Source organism: Phyllobates terribilis, unplaced genomic scaffold (genome assembly GCF_046119375.1).
Source record: "Phyllobates terribilis strain yellow unplaced genomic scaffold, ASM4611937v1 Scaffold_12__6_contigs__length_324123572, whole genome shotgun sequence".
In the NCBI taxonomy this organism is placed as follows: domain Eukaryota; kingdom Metazoa; phylum Chordata; class Amphibia; order Anura; family Dendrobatidae; genus Phyllobates; species Phyllobates terribilis.
In genome coordinates this window covers 92,480,954-92,506,406 of record NW_027362772.1, presented here as the reverse complement: position 1 = coordinate 92,506,406, position 25,453 = coordinate 92,480,954, and the positions used below count along the sequence as shown (strand labels likewise).

At 50.9% G+C, this 25,453-nt stretch overlaps 1 protein-coding gene across 10 annotated transcripts in view; it reads right to left on the bottom strand.

Moving 5' to 3' along the window:
• Positions 1-717: 717 nt before the first annotated feature.
• The window catches only part of ARHGEF10L (Rho guanine nucleotide exchange factor 10 like), a 111,706-nt gene continuing 86,970 nt past the window's right edge, over positions 718-25,453 (bottom strand). For 6 of the 10 annotated variants that reach the window (XM_073656159.1, XM_073656160.1, XM_073656161.1 and 3 more), the window contains 7 exons: positions 21,073-21,159; positions 20,654-20,868; positions 19,158-19,312; positions 18,804-18,946; positions 17,531-17,699; positions 6,344-6,466; positions 720-2,404 (listed from right to left, as the gene is read on the bottom strand). In XM_073656159.1, coding sequence (XP_073512260.1) covers positions 1,878-2,404; positions 6,344-6,466; positions 17,531-17,699; positions 18,804-18,946; positions 19,158-19,312; positions 20,654-20,868; positions 21,073-21,159 — 1,419 coding nt within the window. In that variant the 3' untranslated portion in view covers positions 720-1,877. Of the gene's footprint in view, positions 2,405-6,343; positions 6,467-17,530; positions 17,700-18,803; positions 18,947-19,157; positions 19,313-20,653; positions 20,869-21,072; positions 21,160-25,453 lie in introns of all 10 variants that reach the window. The other 4 variants (XM_073656164.1, XM_073656165.1, XM_073656167.1 and 1 more) reach the window with 2 other exon arrangements.

Sequence of the window (25,453 nt, the reverse complement as noted above, 5' to 3'; positions counted from 1 at the left end):
TTCCCCAAAGCCGAGCGGGACGAGTGCGGCTGCGCGGACGCGGCTTATGCTGAATCAAAGCCACATAAACATTGATGCAAAAAGTAATTTGGCCGCTTTCCAGGTAACTCGCTGAGCAATTTACAGAGAGATTACACAGAACAACAGGAGGACCTACCTGACGCACATAACAATGGCATCTAGCAAACAATATTCGCCTTTTCTAGCCCCCCCACTCCCTGCACAAGACACAAAGAGGGACCCCGCGGCGAAGGAACTCATTAGACAGTAAATAGTGACGTGGCAGTAACACCACCGGCTGCACGGCACCACCCGGGACATCAGGTCAACGGCGAGGGTCCTGAACCTGGGGACGGATGCGGCGCTGCGGCTGCTTGAGCAGAGAAAGCACCGGCAATAAACCATCTCTACAATTGTTAATGCCCTGAAGAGCGGCGCATGTTGCATTTTACAGCTTTATTCCTGAGCCGCCTGATGGTAACAGGGGAGAAGGATGCAGAGACGCCATCACCGCTTCCAGCCGCTCGGCAAGGGGGCAGGAGGGAGATGGAGATGAAGCGCTGACCCCCACGCAATCATCGTCCCCTCCCAGGACTCGTCCCCTCCCAGGACTCGGCGCAGCAGGAAGCTGAAGTCACGAGATCCCCGACGCCATCATGGACCACAATGGTTAATCACAAGGTTTTTGGAAAAGCTGGGTAACAAATCTGGCCCCAACCCCGGACTCCGGAGCGACACATCTGCCCATATAGACTGATCAGTTTTAGGTTTATTGGGGTGATATTAGACACAGCCCCCTGGGACGAGCAGCAGACCCCCGGGGATTGCAGCCTCGTGGGCCATATATACATCATCTGTACACGTAGAAATCTGTATATTTACACTCACATATGTACACGACTGGAGAACAGCTGCTCTGTACAATCACATCTGCTAATTGTGTCTCAGTCTCTTGCCTCCCGCTGGGTCACACGGGGGCGCCGCCGTGCGACTAACCCTTTCGCCGCCTGCTTGCTCATCCCATAGGCGTCGGCGGTCCACGTGCCAGTCCTCAGTGCACTTACTGTATCAAGTCTTCCGGGAGCTTCTAGAACTTTACAGGCAGCAACAATGTAACAGACGAGTCCCTATTGCTCCCTCATCCGCTTTCACGCTCCCGCCCGATCATAGGATCTGTATACACCGCTGTGCAGCTCTGCAGATTATTCTACTGGACCTAGCACTGACCTTATCCTCCAGAGCTGCACTCACTATTGTACAGACACTGAACCAGCAGGTGGTGGCAGCAAGAGCAGCAGCATCCTGAGAGCTAACAGCACAAGCAGCCGCAGCAAACACTAAATCCACGATCAGTCGTCTGTAATCCAAAACAGCGTGAAGAAATTCTGCACAACCCTCGTAGTGTGAACGACGCCCAGATCTATGGTCGTAGCAGCGCAGAGAGTCGTCCCAACTACGGTGGCCGATGGACACTACGGGCAGCTGCCATCACTTTCCCTATGTCATTAGCTGTAGCTATACAGGGTCCGGACGTACTCCCAGCGTATACTATGACCTGTGGTGAGGGGGTCCGGGCGTCATTCCTGCAGCTGCTGACCCTGCTGGACATGCATGGGTTAACTCGTACATTGGTTTTGTGTAAAGTGCGCTGCCCGCATTAGATACCTTCCTGTATGGAGTGTATCCGAGCCCTGGTGCAGGGAATATAATAATGATATACTTTATATACTCAATAAATATCAGCTTCCGTCAGTGATGGGCCGACGGGTGGTCCGCCTCCCTCCTCCAGCTGTGGAGCTCGTCCTCATCACGAGGAGTGTAAACATGACCCCAAGTACCCGCATAGAGGGGGGCACTGGTGACGGCCCCCCCGAGGGCTATAGGATGAGCGGCAGCTGCCACATGAGCAGAGAGCTGTCCGTGTCGCCCCCGCACTGGGCACCCGCAGGGTTGAAGTTCCGATATCCCGGACCCCCTGAGATGATGACCACAGAGGTGATCTCCTTGCGATGAGCGTCCCTGGCACACGGTCGGCTTCTGAACCACACGTCTGGGTCATCCGTCATCTCGTAGATAGAACCGTCCTCCTCGGTGGTCTCTAGAGAAGCGTTGTCCGATCTGAAGCCTTCCCTGGCGGAGAGGTGGTGGCCGGGGAGGTGAGCGGTGCCGCGCAGCCGGTACTGGAGCAGGATCCCTTTAAGGCGTGATGGGGGGTGGTTCTCAGCAGGGGGGTCCTGCGATGGACCATTGGACGTGGTTTTAGCTTCTGCTGCCCCCTCGCTTTCCCGGACGTCTTCTGAGGATCCTTGCTCTGTCCTCAGGGCTTCAGGAGACATCGTACTGGAGGCCACCGTGAGGAACTGCACCGGCCCACAATGGCCATTCAGAGAGACCATGCCCTTCCCTGGTGGAAAAGAGAAAGTCAGAGCAGCGAGAGGGGTCTGCACCGCCGAGCAAATGTCAGGAGGGCTACATGGGTGGGCTGCAGTGCATTGTAGCTGGTGAGTAATGCAGTGGTGCATTGTGGGAGGTGGGTCGTGCAGCGGTGCACTGTGGGGAGATGAGTCACGCAGCGGTGCATTGTGGGGAGGTGGGTCACGCAGCGGTGCATTGTGGGAGGGGGGTCACGCAGCGGTGCATTGTGGGGAGGTGGGTCACGCAGCGGTGCATTGTGGGAGGGGGGTCACGCAGCGGTGCATTGTGGGAGGGGGGTCACGCAGCGGTGCATTGTGGGAGGGGGGTCACGCAGCGGTGCATTGTGGGAGGGGGGTCACGCAGCGGTGCATTGTGGGAGGGGGGTCACGCAGCGGTGCATTGTGGGAGGGGGGTCACGCAGCGGTGCATTGTGGGGAGGTGGGTCACGCAGCGGTGCATTGTGGGAGGGGGCTCACGCAGCGGTGCATTGTGGGAGGGGGGTCACGCAGCGGTGCATTGTGGGAGGGGGGTCACGCAGCGGTGCATTGTGGGAGGGGGGTCACGCAGCGGTGCATTGTGGGAGGGGGGTCACGCAGCGGTGCATTGTGGGAGATGAGTCACGCAGCGGTGCATTGTGGGGAGGTGGGTCACGCAGCGGTGCATTGTGGGAGGGGGGTCACGCAGCGGTGCATTGTGGGAGGGGGGTCACGCAGCGGTGCATTGTGGGAGGGGGGTCACGCAGCGGTGCATTGTGGGAGGGGGGTCACGCAGCGGTGCATTGTGGGAGGGGGGTCACGCAGCGGTGCATTGTGGGAGATGAGTCACGCAGCGGTGCATTGTGGGAGGGGGGTCACGCAGCGGTGCATTGTGGGAGGGGGGTCACGCAGCGGTGCATTGTGGGAGGGGGGTCACGCAGCGGTGCATTGTGGGAGGGGGGTCACGCAGCGGTGCATTGTGGGGAGGTGGGTCACTCAGCGGTGCATTGTGGGGAGGTGGGTCGTGCAGCGGTGCATTGTGGGGAGGTGGGTCACGCAGCGGTGCATTGTGGGGAGGTGGGTCACGCAGCGGTGCATTGTGGGAGGGGGGTCACGCAGCAGTGCATTGTGGGAGGGGGTCACGCAGCAGTGCATTGTGGGAGGGGGGTCACGCAGCGGTGCATTGTGGGAGGGGGGTCACGCAGCGGTGCATTGTGGGGAGGCGGGTCACGCAGCGGTGCACTGTGAGGAGGCGGGTCACGCAGCGGTGCATTGTGGGAGGGGGGTCACGCAGCAGTGCACTGTGGGAGGGGGGTCACGCAGCAGTGCATTGTGGGAGGGGGGTCACGCAGCAGTGCATTGTGGGAGGGGGGTCACGCAGCAGTGCATTGTGGGAGGGGGGTCACGCAGCAGTGCATTGTGGGAGGGGGGTCACGCAGCAGTGCATTGTGGGAGGGGGGTCACGCAGCAGTGCATTGTGGGAGGGGGGTCACGCAGCAGTGCATTGTGGGAGGGGGGTCACGCAGCAGTGCATTGTGGGAGGGGGGTCACGCAGCAGTGCATTGTGGGAGGGGGGTCACGCAGCAGTGCATTGTGGGAGGGGGGTCACGCAGCAGTGCATTGTGGGAGGGGGGTCACGCAGCAGTGCATTGTGGGAGGGGGGTCACGCAGCAGTGCATTGTGGGAGGGGGGTCACGCAGCAGTGCATTGTGGGAGGGGGGTCACGCAGCGGTGCATTGTGGGAGGGGGGTCGCGCAGCGGTGCACTGTGAGGAGGTGGGTCATGCAGCGGTGCATTGTGGGAAGGTGGGTCGTGCAGCAGTGCATTGTGGGAGGGGGGTCACGCAGCGGTGCATTGTGGGAGGTGGGTCACGCAGCGGTGCATTGTGGGAGGGGGGTCACGCAGCGGTGCATTGTGGGAGGGGGGTCACGCAGCGGTGCATTGTGGGAGGGGGGTCACGCAGCGGTGCATTGTGGGAGGGGGGTCACGCAGCGGTGCATTGTGGGAGGGGGGTCACGCAGCGGTGCATTGTGGGAGGGGGGTCACGCAGCGGTGCATTGTGGGAGGGGGGTCACGCAGCGGTGCATTGTGGGAAGGTGGGTCGTGCAGCGGTGCCGTGTCGGGAGGCGGGTCACGCAGCGGTGCATTGTGGGGAGGCGGGTCACGCAGGGGTGCACTGTGGGAGGGGGGTCACGCAGCGGTGCACTGTGGGAGGGGGGTCACGCAGCGGTGCATTGTGGGAGGGGGGTCACGCAGCGGTGCATTGTGGGAGGGGGGTCACGCAGCGGTGCATTGTGGGAGGGGGGTCACGCAGCGGTGCATTGTGGGAGGGGGGTCACGCAGCGGTGCATTGTGGGAGGGGGGTCACGCAGCGGTGCATTGTGGGAGGGGGGTCACGCAGCGGTGCATTGTGGGAGGGGGGTCACGCAGCGGTGCATTGTGGGAGGGGGGTCACGCAGCGGTGCATTGTGGGAGGGGGGACACGCAGCGGTGCATTGTGGGAAGGTGGGTCGTGCAGCGGTGCCGTGTCGGGAGGCGGGTCACGCAGCGGTGCATTGTGGGGAGGTGGGTCACGCAGTGGTGCATTGTGGGAGGGGGGTCACGCAGCGGTGCATTGTGGGAGGGGGGTCACGCAGCGGTGCATTGTGGGAGGGGGGTCACGCAGCGGTGCACTGTGGGGAGGCGGGTCACGCAACGGTGCACTGTGAGGAGGCGGGTCATGCAGCGGTGCATTGTGGGGAGGCGGGTCACGCAGCGGTGCACTGTGAGGAGGGGGGTCACGCAGCGGTGCATTGTGGGAGGGGGGTCACGTAGCGGTGCATTGTGGGAGGGGGGTCACGCAGCGGTGCATTGTGGGAAGGTGGGTCGTGCAGCCGTGTCGGGAGGCGGGTCACGCAGCGGTGCATTGTGGGGAGGCGGGTCACGCAGCGGTGCACTGTGAGGAGGTGGGTCACGCAGCGGTGCATTGTGGGAGGGGGGTCACGCAGCGGTGCATTGTGGGAGGGGGGTCACGCAGCGGTGCATTGTGGGAGGGGGGTCACGCAGCAGTGCATTGTGGGAGGGGGGTCACGCAGCAGTGCATTGTGGGAGGGGGGTCACGCAGCAGTGCATTGTGGGAGGGGGGTCACGCAGCAGTGCATTGTGGGAGGTGGGTCACGCAGCGGTGCATTGTGGGAGGTGGGTCACGCAGCGGTACATTGTGGGGAGGTGGGTCACGCAGCGGTGCATTGTGGGAGGGGCGTCACGCAGCGGTGCATTGTGGGAGGGGGGTCACGCAGCGGTGCATTGTGGGAGGGGGTCACGCAGCGGTGCATTGTGGGGAGGGGGGTCACGCAGCGGTGCATTGTAGGAGGGGGGTCACGCAGCGGTGCATTGTGGGAGGGGGGTCACGCAGCGGTGCATTGTGAGAGGGGGGGTCACGCAGCGGTGCATTGTGGGGAGGTGGGTCACTCAGCAGTGCATTGTAGGAGGGGGGTCACGCAGCGGTGCATTGTGAGAGGGGGGGTCACGCAGCGGTGCATTGTGAGAGGGGGGTCATGCAGCGGTGCATTGTGGGGAGGGGGTCGTGCAGCAGTGCATTGTGGGGAGGGGGTCATGCAGCAGTGCATTGTGGGGAGGGGGTCGTGCAGCAGTGCATTGTGGGGAGGGGGTCATGCAGCAATGCATTGTGGGGAGGGGGTCGTGCAGCAGTGCATTGTGGGGAGGGGGTCGTGCAGCGGTGGGTTGTGGGAGGGGGTCGTGCAGCAGTGCATTGTGGGGAGGGGGTCATGCAGCAATGCATTGTGGGGAGGGGGTCGTGCAGCAGTGCATTGTGGGGAGGGGGTCGTGCAGCGGTGGGTTGTGGGAGGGGGTCGTGCAGCAGTGCATTGTGGGGAGGGGGTCGTGCAGCGGTGGGTTGTGGGAGGGGGTCGTGCAGCAGTGCATTGTGGGAGGGTGGGTCAAGTCATCTGTACCTGTGATTTTTGGGATGCCCTCCAGCTTTGGCACAGGTAAGGTGATGAGGATGCCCAGGTGTGTGCCCACCCACAGCAGCCCCTGGCATATCAGCAGGCAGGTGACCTGCGGATTCTTCTGCCCTGTGGGGACATTCACACAATGGTTTATTATAGAGACTTCACAAACACCAGACGACACAGCAGAAGCTCGCCCGCATCAGGGAGCGACATGTGGAGGGCGTCCGCTCGGATTAGACTCACCGGAATATGAGCCGCGCCAATCTGAGCTATGTATCATTAGTGGAGCCCCCTGGAGCCTGCGGCCCACCCATCAGAGCACCGTTCATCCCAGCTCTGACATCTCTGCTAATTACTGCTCCTCATACGCTGACACAAAACATCTGCCTGTGCAGGGGGGGTTACATAATACCAAGGGGATACGGACCACCACGGGGGACGCAGGGGCATTAACCCGACTGATGACCTCTCCGGACTGACCAGTGAGCCACTGCGGGGGTAAAGGAAAACTCCACCTGTACGCTCATCCTCCAGTCACCCCCAGAGCCGGCGTTATATGGAGTCTCATCCTCCAGTCACATCCAGAGCTGCAGTCACTATTCTGCTATTACATCCTGTGTTATCCTCCAGTCACCTTCAGAGCTGCAGTCACTATTCTGCAGTTACATTGTGCCTTATCCTCCAGTCACTATTCTGCAGTTACATCAGGTCTTATACTCCAGTCACATCCAGAGCTGCAGTCACTATTCTGCAGTTACATCAGGTCTTATACTCCAGTCACATCCAGAGCTGCAGTCACTATTCTGCAGTTACATCAGGTCTTATACTCCAGTCACATCCAGAGCTGCAGTCACTATTCTGCAGTTACATCAGGTCTTATACTCCAGTCACATCCAGAGCTGCAGTCACTATTCTGCAGTTACATCAGGTCTTATACTCCAGTCACATCCAGAGCTGCAGTCACTATTCTGCAGTTACATCAGGTCTTATACTCCAGTCACATCCAGAGCTGCAGTCACTATTCTGCAGTTACATCAGGTCTTATACTCCAGTCACATCCAGAGCTGCAGTCACTATTCTGCAGTTACATCAGGTCTTATACTCCAGACACATCCAGAGCTGCAGTCACTATTCTGCAGTTACATCAGGTCTTATACTCCAGACACATCCAGAGCTGCAGTCACTATTCTGCAGTTACATCAGGTCTTATACTCCAGTCACATCCAGAGCTGCAGTCACTATTCTGCAGTTACATCAGGTCTTATACTCCAGTCACATCCAGAGCTGCAGTCACTATTCTGCAGTTACATCAGGTCTTATACTCCAGTCACATCCAGAGCTGCAGTCACTATTCTGCAGTTACATCAGGTCTTATACTCCAGTCACATCCAGAGCTGCAGTCACTATTCTGCAGTTACATCAGGTCTTATACTCCAGTCACATCCAGAGCTGCAGTCACTATTCTGCAGTTACATCAGGTCTTATACTCCAGTCACATCCAGAGCTGCAGTCACTATTCTGCAGTTACATCAGGTCTTATACTCCAGTCACATCCAGAGCTGCAGTCACTATTCTGCTATTACATCAGGTCTTATCCTCCAGTCACCTTCAGAGCTGCAGTCACTATTCTGCAGTTACATTGTGCCTTATCCTCCAGTCACTATTCTGCAGTTACATCAGGTCTTATACTCCAGTCACATCCAGAGCTGCAGTCACTATTCTGCAGTTACATCAGGTCTTATACTCCAGACACATCCAGAGCTGCAGTCACTATTCTGCAGTTACATCAGGTCTTATACTCCAGACACATCCAGAGCTGCAGTCACTATTCTGCAGTTACATCAGGTCTTATACTCCAGTCACATCCAGAGCTGCAGTCACTATTCTGCAGTTACATCAGGTCTTATACTCCAGTCACATCCAGAGCTGCAGTCACTATTCTGCAGTTACATCAGGTCTTATACTCCAGTCACATCCAGAGCTGCAGTCACTATTCTGCAGTTACATCAGGTCTTATACTCCAGTCACATCCAGAGCTGCAGTCACTATTCTGCAGTTACATCAGGTCTTATACTCCAGTCACATCCAGAGCTGCAGTCACTATTCTGCAGTTACATCAGGTCTTATACTCCAGTCACATCCAGAGCTGCAGTCACTATTCTGCAGTTACATCAGGTCTTATACTCCAGTCACATCCAGAGCTGCAGTCACTATTCTGCAGTTACATCAGGTCTTATACTCCAGTCACATCCAGAGCTGCAGTCACTATTCTGCTATTACATCAGGTCTTATCCTCCAGTCACCTTCAGAGCTGCAGTCACTATTCTGCAGTTACATTGTGCCTTATCCTCCAGTCACTATTCTGCAGTTACATCAGGTCTTATACTCCAGTCACATCCAGAGCTGCAGTCACTATTCTGCAGTTACATCAGGTCTTATACTCCAGACACATCCAGAGCTGCAGTCACTATTCTGCAGTTACATCAGGTCTTATACTCCAGACACATCCAGAGCTGCAGTCACTATTCTGCAGTTACATCAGGTCTTATACTCCAGTCACATCCAGAGCTGCAGTCACTATTCTGCAGTTACATCAGGTCTTATACTCCAGTCACATCCAGAGCTGCAGTCACTATTCTGCAGTTACATCAGGTCTTATACTCCAGTCACATCCAGAGCTGCAGTCACTATTCTGCAGTTACATCAGGTCTTATACTCCAGTCACATCCAGAGCTGCAGTCACTATTCTGCAGTTACATCAGGTCTTATACTCCAGTCACATCCAGAGCTGCAGTCACTATTCTGCAGTTACATCAGGTCTTATACTCCAGTCACATCCAGAGCTGCAGTCACTATTCTGCAGTTACATCAGGTCTTATACTCCAGACACATCCAGAGCTGCAGTCACTATTCTGCAGTTACATCAGGTCTTATACTCCAGTCACATCCAGAGCTGCAGTCACTATTCTGCAGTTACATCAGGTCTTATACTCCAGACACATCCAGAGCTGCAGTCACTATTCTGCAGTTACATCAGGTCTTATACTCCAGACACATCCAGAGCTGCAGTCACTATTCTGCAGTTACATCAGGTCTTATACTCCAGTCACATCCAGAGCTGCAGTCACTATTCTGCAGTTACATCAGGTCTTATACTCCAGTCACATCCAGAGCTGCAGTCACTATTCTGCAGTTACATCAGGTCTTATACTCCAGTCACATCCAGAGCTGCAGTCACTATTCTGCAGTTACATCAGGTCTTATACTCCAGTCACATCCAGAGCTGCAGTCACTATTCTGCAGTTACATCAGGTCTTATACTCCAGTCACATCCAGAGCTGCAGTCACTATTCTGCAGTTACATCAGGTCTTATACTCCAGTCACATCCAGAGCTGCAGTCACTATTCTGCAGTTACATCAGGTCTTATACTCCAGTCACATCCAGAGCTGCAGTCACTATTCTGCAGTTACATCAGGTCTTATACTCCAGTCACATCCAGAGCTGCAGTCACTATTCTGCAGTTACATCAGGTCTTATACTCCAGACACATCCAGAGCTGCAGTCACTATTCTGCAGTTACATCAGGTCTTATACTCCAGTCACATCCAGAGCTGCAGTCACTATTCTGCAGTTACATCAGGTCTTATACTCCAGTCACATCCAGAGCTGCAGTCACTATTCTGCAGTTACATCAGGTCTTATACTCCAGACACATCCAGAGCTGCAGTCACTATTCTGCAGTTACATCAGGTCTTATACTCCAGACACATCCAGAGCTGCAGTCACTATTCTGCAGTTACATCAGGTCTTATACTCCAGTCACATCCAGAGCTGCAGTCACTATTCTGCAGTTACATCAGGTCTTATACTCCAGTCACATCCAGAGCTGCAGTCACTATTCTGCTATTACATCATGTCTTATCCTCCAGTCACCTTCAGAGCTGCAGTCACTATTCTGCAGTTACATTGTGCCTTATCCTCCAGTCACTATTCTGCAGTTACATCAGGTCTTATACTCCAGTCACATCCAGAGCTGCAGTCACTATTCTGCAGTTACATCAGGTCTTATACTCCAGACACATCCAGAGCTGCAGTCACTATTCTGCAGTTACATCAGGTCTTATACTCCAGTCACATCCAGAGCTGCAGTCACTATTCTGCAGTTACATCAGGTCTTATACTCCAGTCACATCCAGAGCTGCAGTCACTATTCTGCAGTTACATCAGGTCTTATACTCCAGTCACATCCAGAGCTGCAGTCACTATTCTGCAGTTACATCAGGTCTTATACTCCAGTCACATCCAGAGCTGCAGTCACTATTCTGCAGTTACATCAGGTCTTATACTCCAGTCACATCCAGAGCTGCAGTCACTATTCTGCAGTTACATCAGGTCTTATACTCCAGTCACATCCAGAGCTGCAGTCACTATTCTGCAGTTACATCAGGTCTTATACTCCAGACACATCCAGAGCTGCAGTCACTATTCTGCAGTTACATCAGGTCTTATACTCCAGTCACATCCAGAGCTGCAGTCACTATTCTGCAGTTACATCAGGTCTTATACTCCAGACACATCCAGAGCTGCAGTCACTATTCTGCAGTTACATCAGGTCTTATACTCCAGACACATCCAGAGCTGCAGTCACTATTCTGCAGTTACATCAGGTCTTATACTCCAGTCACATCCAGAGCTGCAGTCACTATTCTGCAGTTACATCAGGTCTTATACTCCAGTCACATCCAGAGCTGCAGTCACTATTCTGCAGTTACATCAGGTCTTATACTCCAGTCACATCCAGAGCTGCAGTCACTATTCTGCAGTTACATCAGGTCTTATACTCCAGTCACATCCAGAGCTGCAGTCACTATTCTGCAGTTACATCAGGTCTTATACTCCAGTCACATCCAGAGCTGCAGTCACTATTCTGCAGTTACATCAGGTCTTATACTCCAGTCACATCCAGAGCTGCAGTCACTATTCTGCAGTTACATCAGGTCTTATACTCCAGTCACATCCAGAGCTGCAGTCACTATTCTGCAGTTACATCAGGTCTTATACTCCAGACACATCCAGAGCTGCAGTCACTATTCTGCAGTTACATCAGGTCTTATACTCCAGTCACATCCAGAGCTGCAGTCACTATTCTGCAGTTACATCAGGTCTTATACTCCAGTCACATCCAGAGCTGCAGTCACTATTCTGCAGTTACATCAGGTCTTATACTCCAGACACATCCAGAGCTGCAGTCACTATTCTGCAGTTACATCAGGTCTTATACTCCAGACACATCCAGAGCTGCAGTCACTATTCTGCAGTTACATCAGGTCTTATACTCCAGTCACATCCAGAGCTGCAGTCACTATTCTGCAGTTACATCAGGTCTTATACTCCAGTCACATCCAGAGCTGCAGTCACTATTCTGCAGTTACATCAGGTCTTATACTCCAGACACATCCAGAGCTGCAGTCACTATTCTGCAGTTACATCAGGTCTTATACTCCAGACACATCCAGAGCTGCAGTCACTATTCTGCAGTTACATCAGGTCTTATACTCCAGTCACATCCAGAGCTGCAGTCACTATTCTGCAGTTACATCAGGTCTTATACTCCAGTCACATCCAGAGCTGCAGCCACTATTCTGCAGTTACATCAGGTCTTATACTCCAGTCACATCCAGAGCTGCAGTCACTATTCTGCAGTTACATCAGGTCTTATACTCCAGACACATCCAGAGCTGCAGTCACTATTCTGCAGTTACATCAGGTCTTATACTCCAGACACATCCAGAGCTGCAGTCACTATTCTGCAGTTACATCAGGTCTTATACTCCAGTCACATCCAGAGCTGCAGTCACTATTCTGCAGTTACATCAGGTCTTATACTCCAGTCACATCCAGAGCTGCAGTCACTATTCTGCTATTACATCATGTCTTATCCTCCAGTCACCTTCAGAGCTGCAGTCACTATTCTGCAGTTACATTGTGCCTTATCCTCCAGTCACTATTCTGCAGTTACATCAGGTCTTATACTCCAGTCACATCCAGAGCTGCAGTCACTATTCTGCAGTTACATCAGGTCTTATACTCCAGACACATCCAGAGCTGCAGTCACTATTCTGCAGTTACATCAGGTCTTATACTCCAGACACATCCAGAGCTGCAGTCACTATTCTGCAGTTACATCAGGTCTTATACTCCAGTCACATCCAGAGCTGCAGTCACTATTCTGCAGTTACATCAGGTCTTATACTCCAGTCACATCCAGAGCTGCAGTCACTATTCTGCAGTTACATCAGGTCTTATACTCCAGTCACATCCAGAGCTGCAGTCACTATTCTGCAGTTACATCAGGTCTTATACTCCAGTCACATCCAGAGCTGCAGTCACTATTCTGCAGTTACATCAGGTCTTATACTCCAGTCACATCCAGAGCTGCAGTCACTATTCTGCAGTTACATCAGGTCTTATACTCCAGTCACATCCAGAGCTGCAGTCACTATTCTGCAGTTACATCAGGTCTTATACTCCAGTCACATCCAGAGCTGCAGTCACTATTCTGCAGTTACATCAGGTCTTATACTCCAGACACATCCAGAGCTGCAGTCACTATTCTGCAGTTACATCAGGTCTTATACTCCAGTCACATCCAGAGCTGCAGTCACTATTCTGCAGTTACATCAGGTCTTATACTCCAGACACATCCAGAGCTGCAGTCACTATTCTGCAGTTACATCAGGTCTTATACTCCAGACACATCCAGAGCTGCAGTCACTATTCTGCAGTTACATCAGGTCTTATACTCCAGTCACATCCAGAGCTGCAGTCACTATTCTGCAGTTACATCAGGTCTTATACTCCAGTCACATCCAGAGCTGCAGTCACTATTCTGCAGTTACATCAGGTCTTATACTCCAGACACATCCAGAGCTGCAGTCACTATTCTGCAGTTACATCAGGTCTTATACTCCAGTCACATCCAGAGCTGCAGTCACTATTCTGCAGTTACATCAGGTCTTATACTCCAGACACATCCAGAGCTGCAGTCACTATTCTGCAGTTACATCAGGTCTTATACTCCAGACACATCCAGAGCTGCAGTCACTATTCTGCAGTTACATCAGGTCTTATACTCCAGACACATCCAGAGCTGCAGTCACTATTCTGCAGTTACATCAGGTCTTATACTCCAGTCACATCCAGAGCTGCAGTCACTATTCTGCAGTTACAGCAGGTCTTATACTCCAGTCACATCCAGAGCTGCAGTCACTATTCTGCAGTTACAGCAGGTCTTATACTCCAGTCACATCCAGAGCTGCAGTCACTATTCTGCAGTTACATCAGGTCTAATACTCCAGTCACATCCAGAGCTGCAGTCACTATTCTGCAGTTACATCAGGTCTTATACTCCAGTCACATCCAGAGCTGCAGTCACTATTCTGCAGTTACATCAGGTCTTATACTCCAGTCACATCCAGAGCTGCAGTCACTATTCTGCAGTTACATCAGGTCTTATACTCCAGTCACATCCAGAGCTGCAGTCACTATTCTGCAGTTACATCAGGTCTTATACTCCAGTCACATCCAGAGCTGCAGTCACTATTCTGCAGTTACATCAGGTCTTATACTCCAGTCACATCCAGAGCTGCAGTCACTATTCTGCAGTTACATCAGGTCTTATACTCCAGACACATCCAGAGCTGCAGTCACTATTCTGCAGTTACATCAGGTCTTATACTCCAGTCACATCCAGAGCTGCAGTCACTATTCTGCAGTTACATCAGGTCTTATACTCCAGTCACATCCAGAGCTGCAGTCACTATTCTGCAGTTACATCAGGTCTTATACTCCAGACACATCCAGAGCTGCAGTCACTATTCTGCAGTTACATCAGGTCTTATACTCCAGACACATCCAGAGCTGCAGTCACTATTCTGCAGTTACATCAGGTCTTATACTCCAGTCACATCCAGAGCTGCAGTCACTATTCTGCAGTTACATCAGGTCTTATACTCCAGTCACATCCAGAGCTGCAGTCACTATTCTGCAGTTACATCAGGTCTTATACTCCAGTCACATCCAGAGCTGCAGCCACTATTCTGCAGTTACATCAGGTCTTATACTCCAGTCACATCCAGAGCTGCAGTCACTATTCTGCAGTTACATCAGGTCTTATACTCCAGACACATCCAGAGCTGCAGTCACTATTCTGCAGTTACATCAGGTCTTATACTCCAGACACATCCAGAGCTGCAGTCACTATTCTGCAGTTACATCAGGTCTTATACTCCAGTCACATCCAGAGCTGCAGTCACTATTCTGCAGTTACATCAGGTCTTATACTCCAGTCACATCCAGAGCTGCAGTCACTATTCTGCTATTACATCATGTCTTATCCTCCAGTCACCTTCAGAGCTGCAGTCACTATTCTGCAGTTACATTGTGCCTTATCCTCCAGTCACTATTCTGCAGTTACATCAGGTCTTATACTCCAGTCACATCCAGAGCTGCAGTCACTATTCTGCAGTTACATCAGGTCTTATACTCCAGACACATCCAGAGCTGCAGTCACTATTCTGCAGTTACATCAGGTCTTATACTCCAGACACATCCAGAGCTGCAGTCACTATTCTGCAGTTACATCAGGTCTTATACTCCAGTCACATCCAGAGCTGCAGTCACTATTCTGCAGTTACATCAGGTCTTATACTCCAGTCACATCCAGAGCTGCAGTCACTATTCTGCAGTTACATCAGGTCTTATACTCCAGTCACATCCAGAGCTGCAGTCACTATTCTGCAGTTACATCAGGTCTTATACTCCAGTCACATCCAGAGCTGCAGTCACTATTCTGCAGTTACATCAGGTCTTATACTCCAGTCACATCCAGAGCTGCAGTCACTATTCTGCAGTTACATCAGGTCTTATACTCCAGTCACATCCAGAGCTGCAGTCACTATTCTGCAGTTACATCAGGTCTTATACTCCAGTCACATCCAGAGCTGCAGTCACTATTCTGCAGTTACATCAGGTCTTATACTCCAGACACATCCAGAGCTGCAGTCACTATTCTGCAGTTACATCAGGTCTTATACTCCAGTCACATCCAGAGCTGCAGTCACTATTCTGCAGTTACATCAGGTCTTATACTCCAGTCACATCCAGAGCTGCAGTCACTATTCTGCAGTTACATCAGGTCTTATACTCCAGACACATCCAGAGCTGCAGTCACTATTCTGCAGTTACATCAGGTCTTATACTCCAGACACATCCAGAGCTGCAGTCACTATTCTGCAGTTACATCAGGTCTTATACTCCAGTCACATCCAGAGCTGCAGTCACTATTCTGCAGTTACATCAGGTCTTATACTCCAGTCACATCCAGAGCTGCAGTCACTATTCTGCAGTTACATCAGGTCTTATACTCCAGACACATCCAGAGCTGCAGTCACTATTCTGCAGTTACATCAGGTCTTATACTCCAGTCACATCCAGAGCTGCAGTCACTATTCTGCAGTTACATCAGGTCTTATACTCCAGACACATCCAGAGCTGCAGTCACTATTCTGCAGTTACATCAGGTCTTATACTCCAGACACATCCAGAGCTGCAGTCACTATTCTGCAGTTACATCAGGTCTTATACTCCAGACACATCCAGAGCTGCAGTCACTATTCTGCAGTTACATCAGGTCTTATACTCCAGTCACATCCAGAGCTGCAGTCACTATTCTGCAGTTACAGCAGGTCTTATACTCCAGTCACATCCAGAGCTGCAGTCACTATTCTGCAGTTACAGCAGGTCTTATACTCCAGTCACATCCAGAGCTGCAGTCACTATTCTGCAGTTACATCAGGTCTAATACTCCAGTCACATCCAGAGCTGCAGTCACTATTCTGCAGTTACATCAGGTCTTATACTCCAGTCACATCCAGAGCTGCAGTCACTATTCTGCAGTTACATCAGGTCTTATACTCCAGTCACATCCAGAGCTGCAGTCACTATTCTGCAGTTACATCAGGTCTTATACTCCAGTCACATCCAGAGCTGCAGTCACTATTCTGCAGTTACATCAGGTCTTATACTCCAGTCACATCCAGAGCTGCAGTCACTATTCTGCAGTTACATCAGGTCTTATACTCCAGTCACATCCAGAGCTGCAGTCACTATTCTGCAGTTACATCAGGTCTTATACTCCAGACACATCCAGAGCTGCAGTCACTATTCTGCAGTTACATCAGGTCTTATACTCCAGTCACATCCAGAGCTGCAGTCACTATTCTGCAGTTACATCAGGTCTTATACTCCAGTCACATCCAGAGCTGCAGTCACTATTCTGCAGTTACATCAGGTCTTATACTCCAGACACATCCAGAGCTGCAGTCACTATTCTGCAGTTACATCAGGTCTTATACTCCAGACACATCCAGAGCTGCAGTCACTATTCTGCAGTTACATCAGGTCTTATACTCCAGTCACATCCAGAGCTGCAGTCACTATTCTGCAGTTACATCAGGTCTTATACTCCAGTCACATCCAGAGCTGCAGTCACTATTCTGCAGTTACATCAGGTCTTATACTCCAGACACATCCAGAGCTGCAGTCACTATTCTGCAGTTACATCAGGTCTTATACTCCAGTCACATCCAGAGCTGCAGTCACTATTCTGCAGTTACATCAGGTCTTATACTCCAGACACATCCAGAGCTGCAGTCACTATTCTGCAGTTACATCAGGTCTTATACTCCAGACACATCCAGAGCTGCAGTCACTATTCTGCAGTTACATCAGGTCTTATACTCCAGACACATCCAGAGCTGCAGTCACTATTCTGCAGTTACATCAGGTCTTATACTCCAGTCACATCCAGAGCTGCAGTCACTATTCTGCAGTTACAGCAGGTCTTATACTCCAGTCACATCCAGAGCTGCAGTCACTATTCTGCAGTTACAGCAGGTCTTATACTCCAGTCACATCCAGAGCTGCAGTCACTATTCTGCAGTTACATCAGGTCTTATACTCCAGTCACATCCAGAGCTGCAGTCACTATTCTGCAGTTACATCAGGTCTTATACTCCAGTCACATCCAGAGCTGCAGTCACTATTCTGCAGTTACATCAGGTCTTATACTCCAGTCACATCCAGAGCTGCAGTCACTATTCTGCAGTTACATCAGGTCTTATACCTGGCAGCAGCAGGGTCCGGGTGGAAATATTAATTTCTTGCAGCAGTTCCAGGGTCTCCGTGTGGAAGAGACGAATAGACGAGCCCTCGGAGAACGCCATCCACACGCCGCCGCCGGCCCGGATCATGTGGGTGACACTCGCCCCCTCATCCTGAATGGCCTCAAAACTCTGCGGGGGGAACAGAATGGATGAAATAAAAGTCAGAACGAGCGGAAATCTCAGAAATGGAGAACAAAGTCCAGGAGAAAGTTCATGTGGCCCCCAATACTAAAGTGGCCCCTGGTATTGTACAGACGTGCCATCCCCAGCCCAGAGCCGCAGGGGCTCTTACTCACTGCGCCATGTGAGATCATGTAAGCGCCATGTTCTTCGTGCAGCCGCCCCCGGGAACCAAGGAAGCGACATCTAATTAATCCCCCATCTTGCAGCTAATCAATACTTATAATTAAATCCTGGTTACAATTGTTACTGCGGAAAAGTGTGAACGCGTCATTACCGGCGGAGGCACCGGAGCAGCGCGCCAGTCCTAGAGCGGGCACGGAGCGCGACGCCAACAACGCAACCAATCTCCCAAAAGAGGAAGGGAGGCGGCGGCTGGAAAATCCAGAGGATCGGACACGAGCGTGGGAGACGGAGGGTTAAAGGGGAATTAAATGGACACCCCCCCCCCCCCCCCCCAAGACCACAGCCGAGGGGGCGACCCCCCCAAAGACCGCAGCCGAGGGGGCGACATCAACAGACCGCAGCCGAAGGGCGATCCCCTCCCAAGACCAAAGATGAGGGGCAACTCCCCCACCCCCTTTCCAAGACCGCAGACGAGGGATGACCCCCTCCAGACCGTAGGCGAGGGCCGCGACATGCAGTTGCCCCTCCATCACCTGCTATCCGGCCTCGCTATCTGTACAGCTCTGAGCACCGTTTCTTACAGACAGTCCGAGCAGGCGACCACTGCCACATCTGCTCTAACCCGCCATACTGTGCGCTTGCTGCATATTTTACGGCGGTGGCGGCGGTCAGTGCGAGTGTGCGGCTTCGATAACGCCACCGATGTATTATTCATCAGAACGCGGCGCGCTGAGTTACGAGCGTTAATAGATGCAAACTTCGTTTGGACGGTAAAATATGCAATTGAGGAACAGAGGTAAATAATGGAGCGGAGGAGCGCGCCTAGGGGAGGGGGACCACCGCCTGCACAATGGTAACCCCTTCACAGCTGGCCGCCTCAGCACAAAGGTCTCACTGACCGCAGTGACCAGCAGAGGCCGCGGTTACCTGGACTTTGAGGGGATCAGTCTCCAGCACGGTCACCCGATTCCTGCAGCTCGCCCACAAACAGTCATCCAGGGCCAACAGCACCCGCACAGGACTGGTGCCAACGCGAACTGTGGAGGGGTTCTCAGGGTCCCAAAGACCACCTGATGAGAGAATGAAATTCTTATCCTGTCCCCCGAGCGTCAGCCCTTTCCCCAAGAGCGTCAGCCCGTCCCACCGAGAATCAGCGCCTTAATCCCGGCCTCTGAGTGTAGGTGTCATTATCCTGTCCCCAGACAATCAGTGTCACTATACCGTACCCCGAGTATCAGTCTCATCATCCCGTCCCCCGAGTGTCGCTGTCCTGTGACTTACCTTGGTTTTGGGGGTACAGTGCTAAGGTGCCGTCTTGCAGTCCTGCACATAGGTAACGGGGGCTGTGCCGGAGGCAGAGGACGGGCTGCAGGTCTGGACTCCGCAGGGCCATCAGACAGGTGGAGCCGGTGTCCACGCTGCTGTACACCATGATACTGTGGAGAGAAAGCGGTGCCCTGACGTCTCAGAAGAGCTGATGACGGAAGCGTGAGAACCCCAGTAATGGCGGCCGGGGGCAGCGTTAGAGAGTGCAGAGTGGCCATCATCATACAAGATACCATCACACGCCGAGCTGCGGAGGATGAGGATCCCATCACACGCCGAGCTGCGGAGGATGAGGATCCCATCACACGCCGAGCTGCGGAGGATGAGGATCCCATCACACGCCGAGCTGCGGAGGATGAGGATCCCATCACACGCCGAGCTGCGGAGGATGAGGATCCCATCACACGCCGAGCTGCGGAGGATGAGGATCCCATCACACGCCGAGCTGCGGAGGATGAGGATCCCATCACACGCCGAGCTGCGGAGGATGAGGATCCCATCACACGCCGAGCTGCGGAGGATGAGGATCCCATCACACGCCGAGCTGCGGAGGATGAAAATCCCATCACACGCCGAGCTGCGGAGGATGAAAATCCCATCACACGCCGAGCTGCGGAGGATGAAAATCCCATCACACGCCGAGCTGCGGAGGATGAAAATCCCATCACACGCCGAGCTGCGGAGGATGAGGATCCCATCACACGCCGAGCTGCGGAGGATGAGGATCCCATCACACGCTGAGCTGCGGAGGAGGATCCCATCACACACTGAGCTGCGGAGGAGGATCCCATCACACACTGAGCTGCGGAGGAGGATCCCATCACACACTGAGCTGCGGAGGATGATGCCATCACATACCGAGCTGCGGAGGATGATACCATCACACACCGAGCTGCGGAGGATGATACCATCACACACCGATCTGCGGAGGATGATACCATCACACACTGAGCTGCGGAGGATGATGCCATCACATACCGAGCTGCGGAGGATGATACCATCACACACCGAGCTGCCGAGGATGATACCATCACACACCGAGCTGCCGAGGATGATACCATCACACACTGAACTGCCGAGGATGATACCATCACACACTGAGCTGCGGAGGATGATACCATCACACACTGAGCTGCGGAGGATGATACCATCACACACTGAGCTGCGGAGGATGATACCATCACACACTGAGCTGCGGAGGATGATACCATCACACACTGAGCTGCGGAGGATGATACCATCACACACTGAGCTGCGGAGGATGATGATACCATCACACACTGAGCTGCGGAGGATGATGGTAACGGGAGAGTGCAAGTACAGCACCAAGGAACCTGGGAGAATCAGGACGTCATAGGACAATCACTCTCATTCTCCGCAGGATTCTGAGCATTATCAACCCAAACCCCAATGTCCAGAGGCGATGTCTTCGGGTGTCGGTGACCCCTCACCTGCCATCATGGAGCCCCACGCACACGGCAGGCTGCACCGGAGTGGATGTGTAGTCCTCCTGGTTCTCGCCGTCCTCGTCGCTCGCTTTACTGCACACGTTCTCCACACAGAGCACGCAGGACGGCAGCGGGAACGCCTTCAGCATCCGAGGAGTCGTGTGGTTCAAGGAGAAGATCTGGATCTGACCAGCGCCGTCTTCCTGACCCCCTCCGACCTGGAAAGAGAGATGAAGTCGTCATGTGAGCGAAATACTGATCTTATTACTCCAGTCACATCCAGAGCTGCATTCAAAAGTCCACTGTCAGTCACGGAATTTTCAATGCAGCTCTGGATGTGACTGGAGCAGAAGACATGAGAGATAATCGTGCAGTTATAATGAGACTAAAGACATTATAGACACAGAAGGAAGGAGACCTACCCATAAGTATCCCTGAGGCAGCGAGGTACTGACAGAAGAGAAGCCCAGGAGAGAGCTCTGCACCGGGGTGTGAACAGCGCCACCTAGCTGCAAAAACAGAAGAAAAATGAGGAGATCAATGGGATTTACATCCGGACTCATTGCTGCCACTTCAGAACTCTCCAGCGCTTTGTTTCCACCCATTTCTGGGGGCTTCTTGAAGTATGTTTGGGGTCATTGTCCTGCTGGAAGACCCATGACCTAGGACGCAAACCCAGCTTTCTGACACTGGACACTACATTGCCACCCAAAATCCTTTGGGAATCTTCAGATTTCATGATGTCTTGCACAAAATCAAGGCACCCAGTGCCAGAGGCAGCAACACAACCCCAAAACATCTCTGAACCTCCACCATATCTGACTGTAGGTAGTGTGTTCTTTTCTTTGTAGGCCTTATTCCGTTTTCGGTAAACAGTAGAATGATGTGCTTTACCAAAAAGCTCTATCTTGGTCTCATCTGTCCACAAGACACTTTCCCAAAGGACTGTGGGTTACTCGCATACATTTTGGCAACCTACTATCTAGCTTTTTTATGTCTCTGTGTCAGCAGTGCGGTCCTCCGGGGTCTCCTGCCTTAGTGTTTCATTTCATTCACATGTGGACGGATAGTCTGCTCTGACAATGATGCACCCTGAGCCTGCAGGACAGTTTGGATTTCTTTGGCACTTGATTAGGGCTTATCCACCATCCGGACCTTCCTGCGTTATGACCTTTCATCAATGTTTCTCTGCCGTCCACGTCCAGGGAGATTAGCTGCAGCGCCATGGATTGTAAACTTCTTGTTTATGTTGTGCATTGTGGACAAAGGAACATCAAGATCTCTGGAGATGGACCTGTAACCTTGAGATTATTGATATTCTTCAACATTTTTGGTTTTCCAGTCCTCAGACTGTTCTCTTCTCCTCTTTCTGTTCTCCATGCTCAGTATGACACACACAGACACACAATGCAGAGATTGAGGTAACTTCTCCCCTTTTTATCTGGTGTCAGGTGTGATTTTCATATTGCTCACATCTGTTACTTGCCACAGGTGAGTGTGAACGAGCATCACTTGCCTGAAACAAAGTTGTTTACTCACAATTTTGGAAAAGTGATAATTTTGTCCGACCCATTTTTGGGGTTTTGTCTGTAATTATTTCCAATTTGCCTTTTTTTCTTTTTTTAGTGTTGTCAATACACACAAAGGAAATGTATAACAAAACATGTGGAATGTAACAACCTTCTGGAACAATTTCAAGGGTGCCAACACTTTCGGCCATGACTGTATATCAGTACAGGAGCGTTATAAGAGGGGCTGATATCAGTCACATATGGTGTAATGTCTGGAGGTTATATCAGTACTGGAGCGTTATAAGAGGCTGATATCAGTCACATATGATGTAATGTCTGGAGGTTATATCAGTACTGGAGCGTTATAAGAGGCTGATATCAGTCACATATGGTGTAATGTCTGGAGGTTATATCAGTACTGGATCGTTATAAGAGGAGCTGATATCAGTCACATATGGTGTAATGTCTGGAGGTTATATCAGTACTGGAGCGTTATAAGAGGGGCTGATATCAGTCACATATGGTGTAATCTCTGGAGGTTATATCAGTACTGGAGTGTTATAAGAGGGGCTGATATCAGTCAAATATGATGTAATGTCTGGAAGTTATATCAGTACTGGAGCGTTATAAGAGGGGCTGATATCAGTCACATATGGTGTAATGTCTGGAGGTTATATCAGTAATGGAGCGTTATAAGAGGCTGATATCAGTCACATATGATGTAATGTCTGGAGGTTATATCAGTACTGGAGAGTTATAAGAGGCTGATATCAGTCACATATGATGTAATGTCTGGAGGTTATATCAGTACTGGAGCGTTATAAGAGGGGCTGATATCAGTCACATATGATGTAATGTCTGGAGGATATATCAGTACTGGAGCGTTATAAGAGGCTGATATCAGTCACATATGGTGTAATGTCTGGAGGTTATATCAGTACTGGAGCGTTATAAGAAGAGCTGATATCAGTCACATATGGTGTAATGTCTGGAGGTTATATCAGTACTGGAGCGTTATAAGAGGGGCTGATATCAGTCACATATGGTGTAATGTCTGGAGGTTATATCAGTACTGGAGAGTTATAAGAGGCTGATATCAGTCACATATGATGTAATGTCTGGAGGTTATATCAGTACTGGAGCGTTATAAGAGGAGCTGATATCAGTCACAAATGATGTAATGTCTGGAGGTTATATCAGTACTGGAGCGTTATAAGAGGGGCTGATATCAGTCACATATGGTGTAATGTCTGGAGGTTATATCAGTACTGGAGAGTTATAAGAGGCTGATATCAGTCACATATGATGTAATGTCTGGAGGTTATATCAGTACTGGAGCGTTATAAGAGGAGCTGATATCAGTCACAAATGATGTAATGTCTGGAGGTTATATCAGTACTGGAGCGTTATAAGAGGGGCTGATATCAGTCACATATGATGTAATGTCTGGAGGTTATATCCGTACTGGAGCGTTATAAGAGGCTGATATCAGTCACATATGATGTAATGTCTGGAGGATATATCAGTACTGGAGCGTTATAAGAGGCTGATATCAGTCACATATGGTGTAATGTCTGGAGGTTATATCAGTACTGGAGCGTTATAAGAAGAGCTGATATCAGTCACATATGATGTAATGTCTGGAGGTTATATCAGTACTGGAGCGTTATAAGAAGCTGATATCAGTCACATATGATGTAATGTCTGGAGGTTATATCAGTACTGGAGCGTTATAAGAGGCTGATATCAGTCACATATGGTGTAATGTCTGGAGGTTATATCAGTACTGGAGCGTTATAAGAGGGGCTGATATCAGTCACATATGGTGTAATGTCTGGAGGTTATATCAGTACTGGAGAGTTATAAGAGGAGCTGATATCAGTCACATATGGTGTAATGTCTGGAGGTTATATCAGTACTGGAGCGTTATAAGAGGAGCTGATATCAGTCACATATGGTGTAATGTCTGGAGGTTATATCAGTACTGGAGTGTTATAAGAGGAGCTGATATCAGTCACATATGGTGTAATGTCTGGAGGTTATATCAGTACTGGAGCGTTATAAGAGGAGCTGATATCAGTCACATATGATGTAATGTCTGGAGGTTTTATCAGTACTGGAGCGTTATAAGAGGGGCTGATATCAGTCACATATGATGTAATGTCTGGAGGTTATATCAGTACTGGAGCGTTATAAGAGGGGCTGATATCAGTCACATATGATGTAATGCCTGGAGGTTATATCAGTACTGGAGCGTTATAAGAGGGGCTGATATCAGTCACATATGGTGTAATGTCTGGAGGTTATATCAGTACTGGAGCGTTACAAGAGGCTGATATCAGTCACATGATGTAATGTCTGGAGGTTATATCCGTACTGGAGCGTTATAAGAGGAGCTGTTATCAGTCACAAATGGTATAATGTCTGGAGGTTATATCAGTACTGGAGCGTTATAAGAGGAGCTGTTATCAGTCACATATGGTGTAATGTCTGGAGGTTATATCAGTACTGGAGCGTTATAAGAGGCTGATATCAGTCACATATGGTGTAATGTCTGGAGGTTATATCAGTACTGGAGCGTTATAAGAGGGGCTGATATCAGTCACATATGATGCAATGTCTGGAGGTTATATCAGTACTGGAGCGTTATAAGAGGCTGATATCAGTCACATGATGTAATGTCTGGAGGTTATATCCGTACTGGAGCGTTATAAGAGGAGCTGTTATCAGTCACATATGGTGTAATGTCTGGAGGTTATATCAGTACTGGAGCGTTATAAGAAGAGCTGATATCAGTCACATATCATGTAATGTCTGGAGGTTATATCAGCACTGGAGCGTTATAAGAGGAGATGATATCAGTCACATATGGTGTAATGTCTGGAGGTTATATCAGTACTGGAGCGTTATAAGAGAGGCTGATATCAGTCACATATGGTGTATTGTCTGGAGGTTATATCAGTACTGGAGCGTTATAAGAGGCTGATATCAGTCACATATGGTGTAATGTCTGGAGGTTATATCAGTACTAGAGAGTTATAAGAGGGGCTGATATCAGTCACATATGGTATAATGTCTGGAGGTTATATCAGTACTGGAGCGTTATAAGAGGCTGATATCAGTCACATATGGTGTAATGTCTGGAGGTTATATCAGTACTGGAGCGTTATAAGAAGAGCTGATATCAGTCACATGATGTAATGTCTGGAGGTTATATCAGTACTGGAGCGTTATAAGAGGAGCTGCTATCAGTCACATATCATGTAATGTCTGGAGGTTATATCAGCACTGG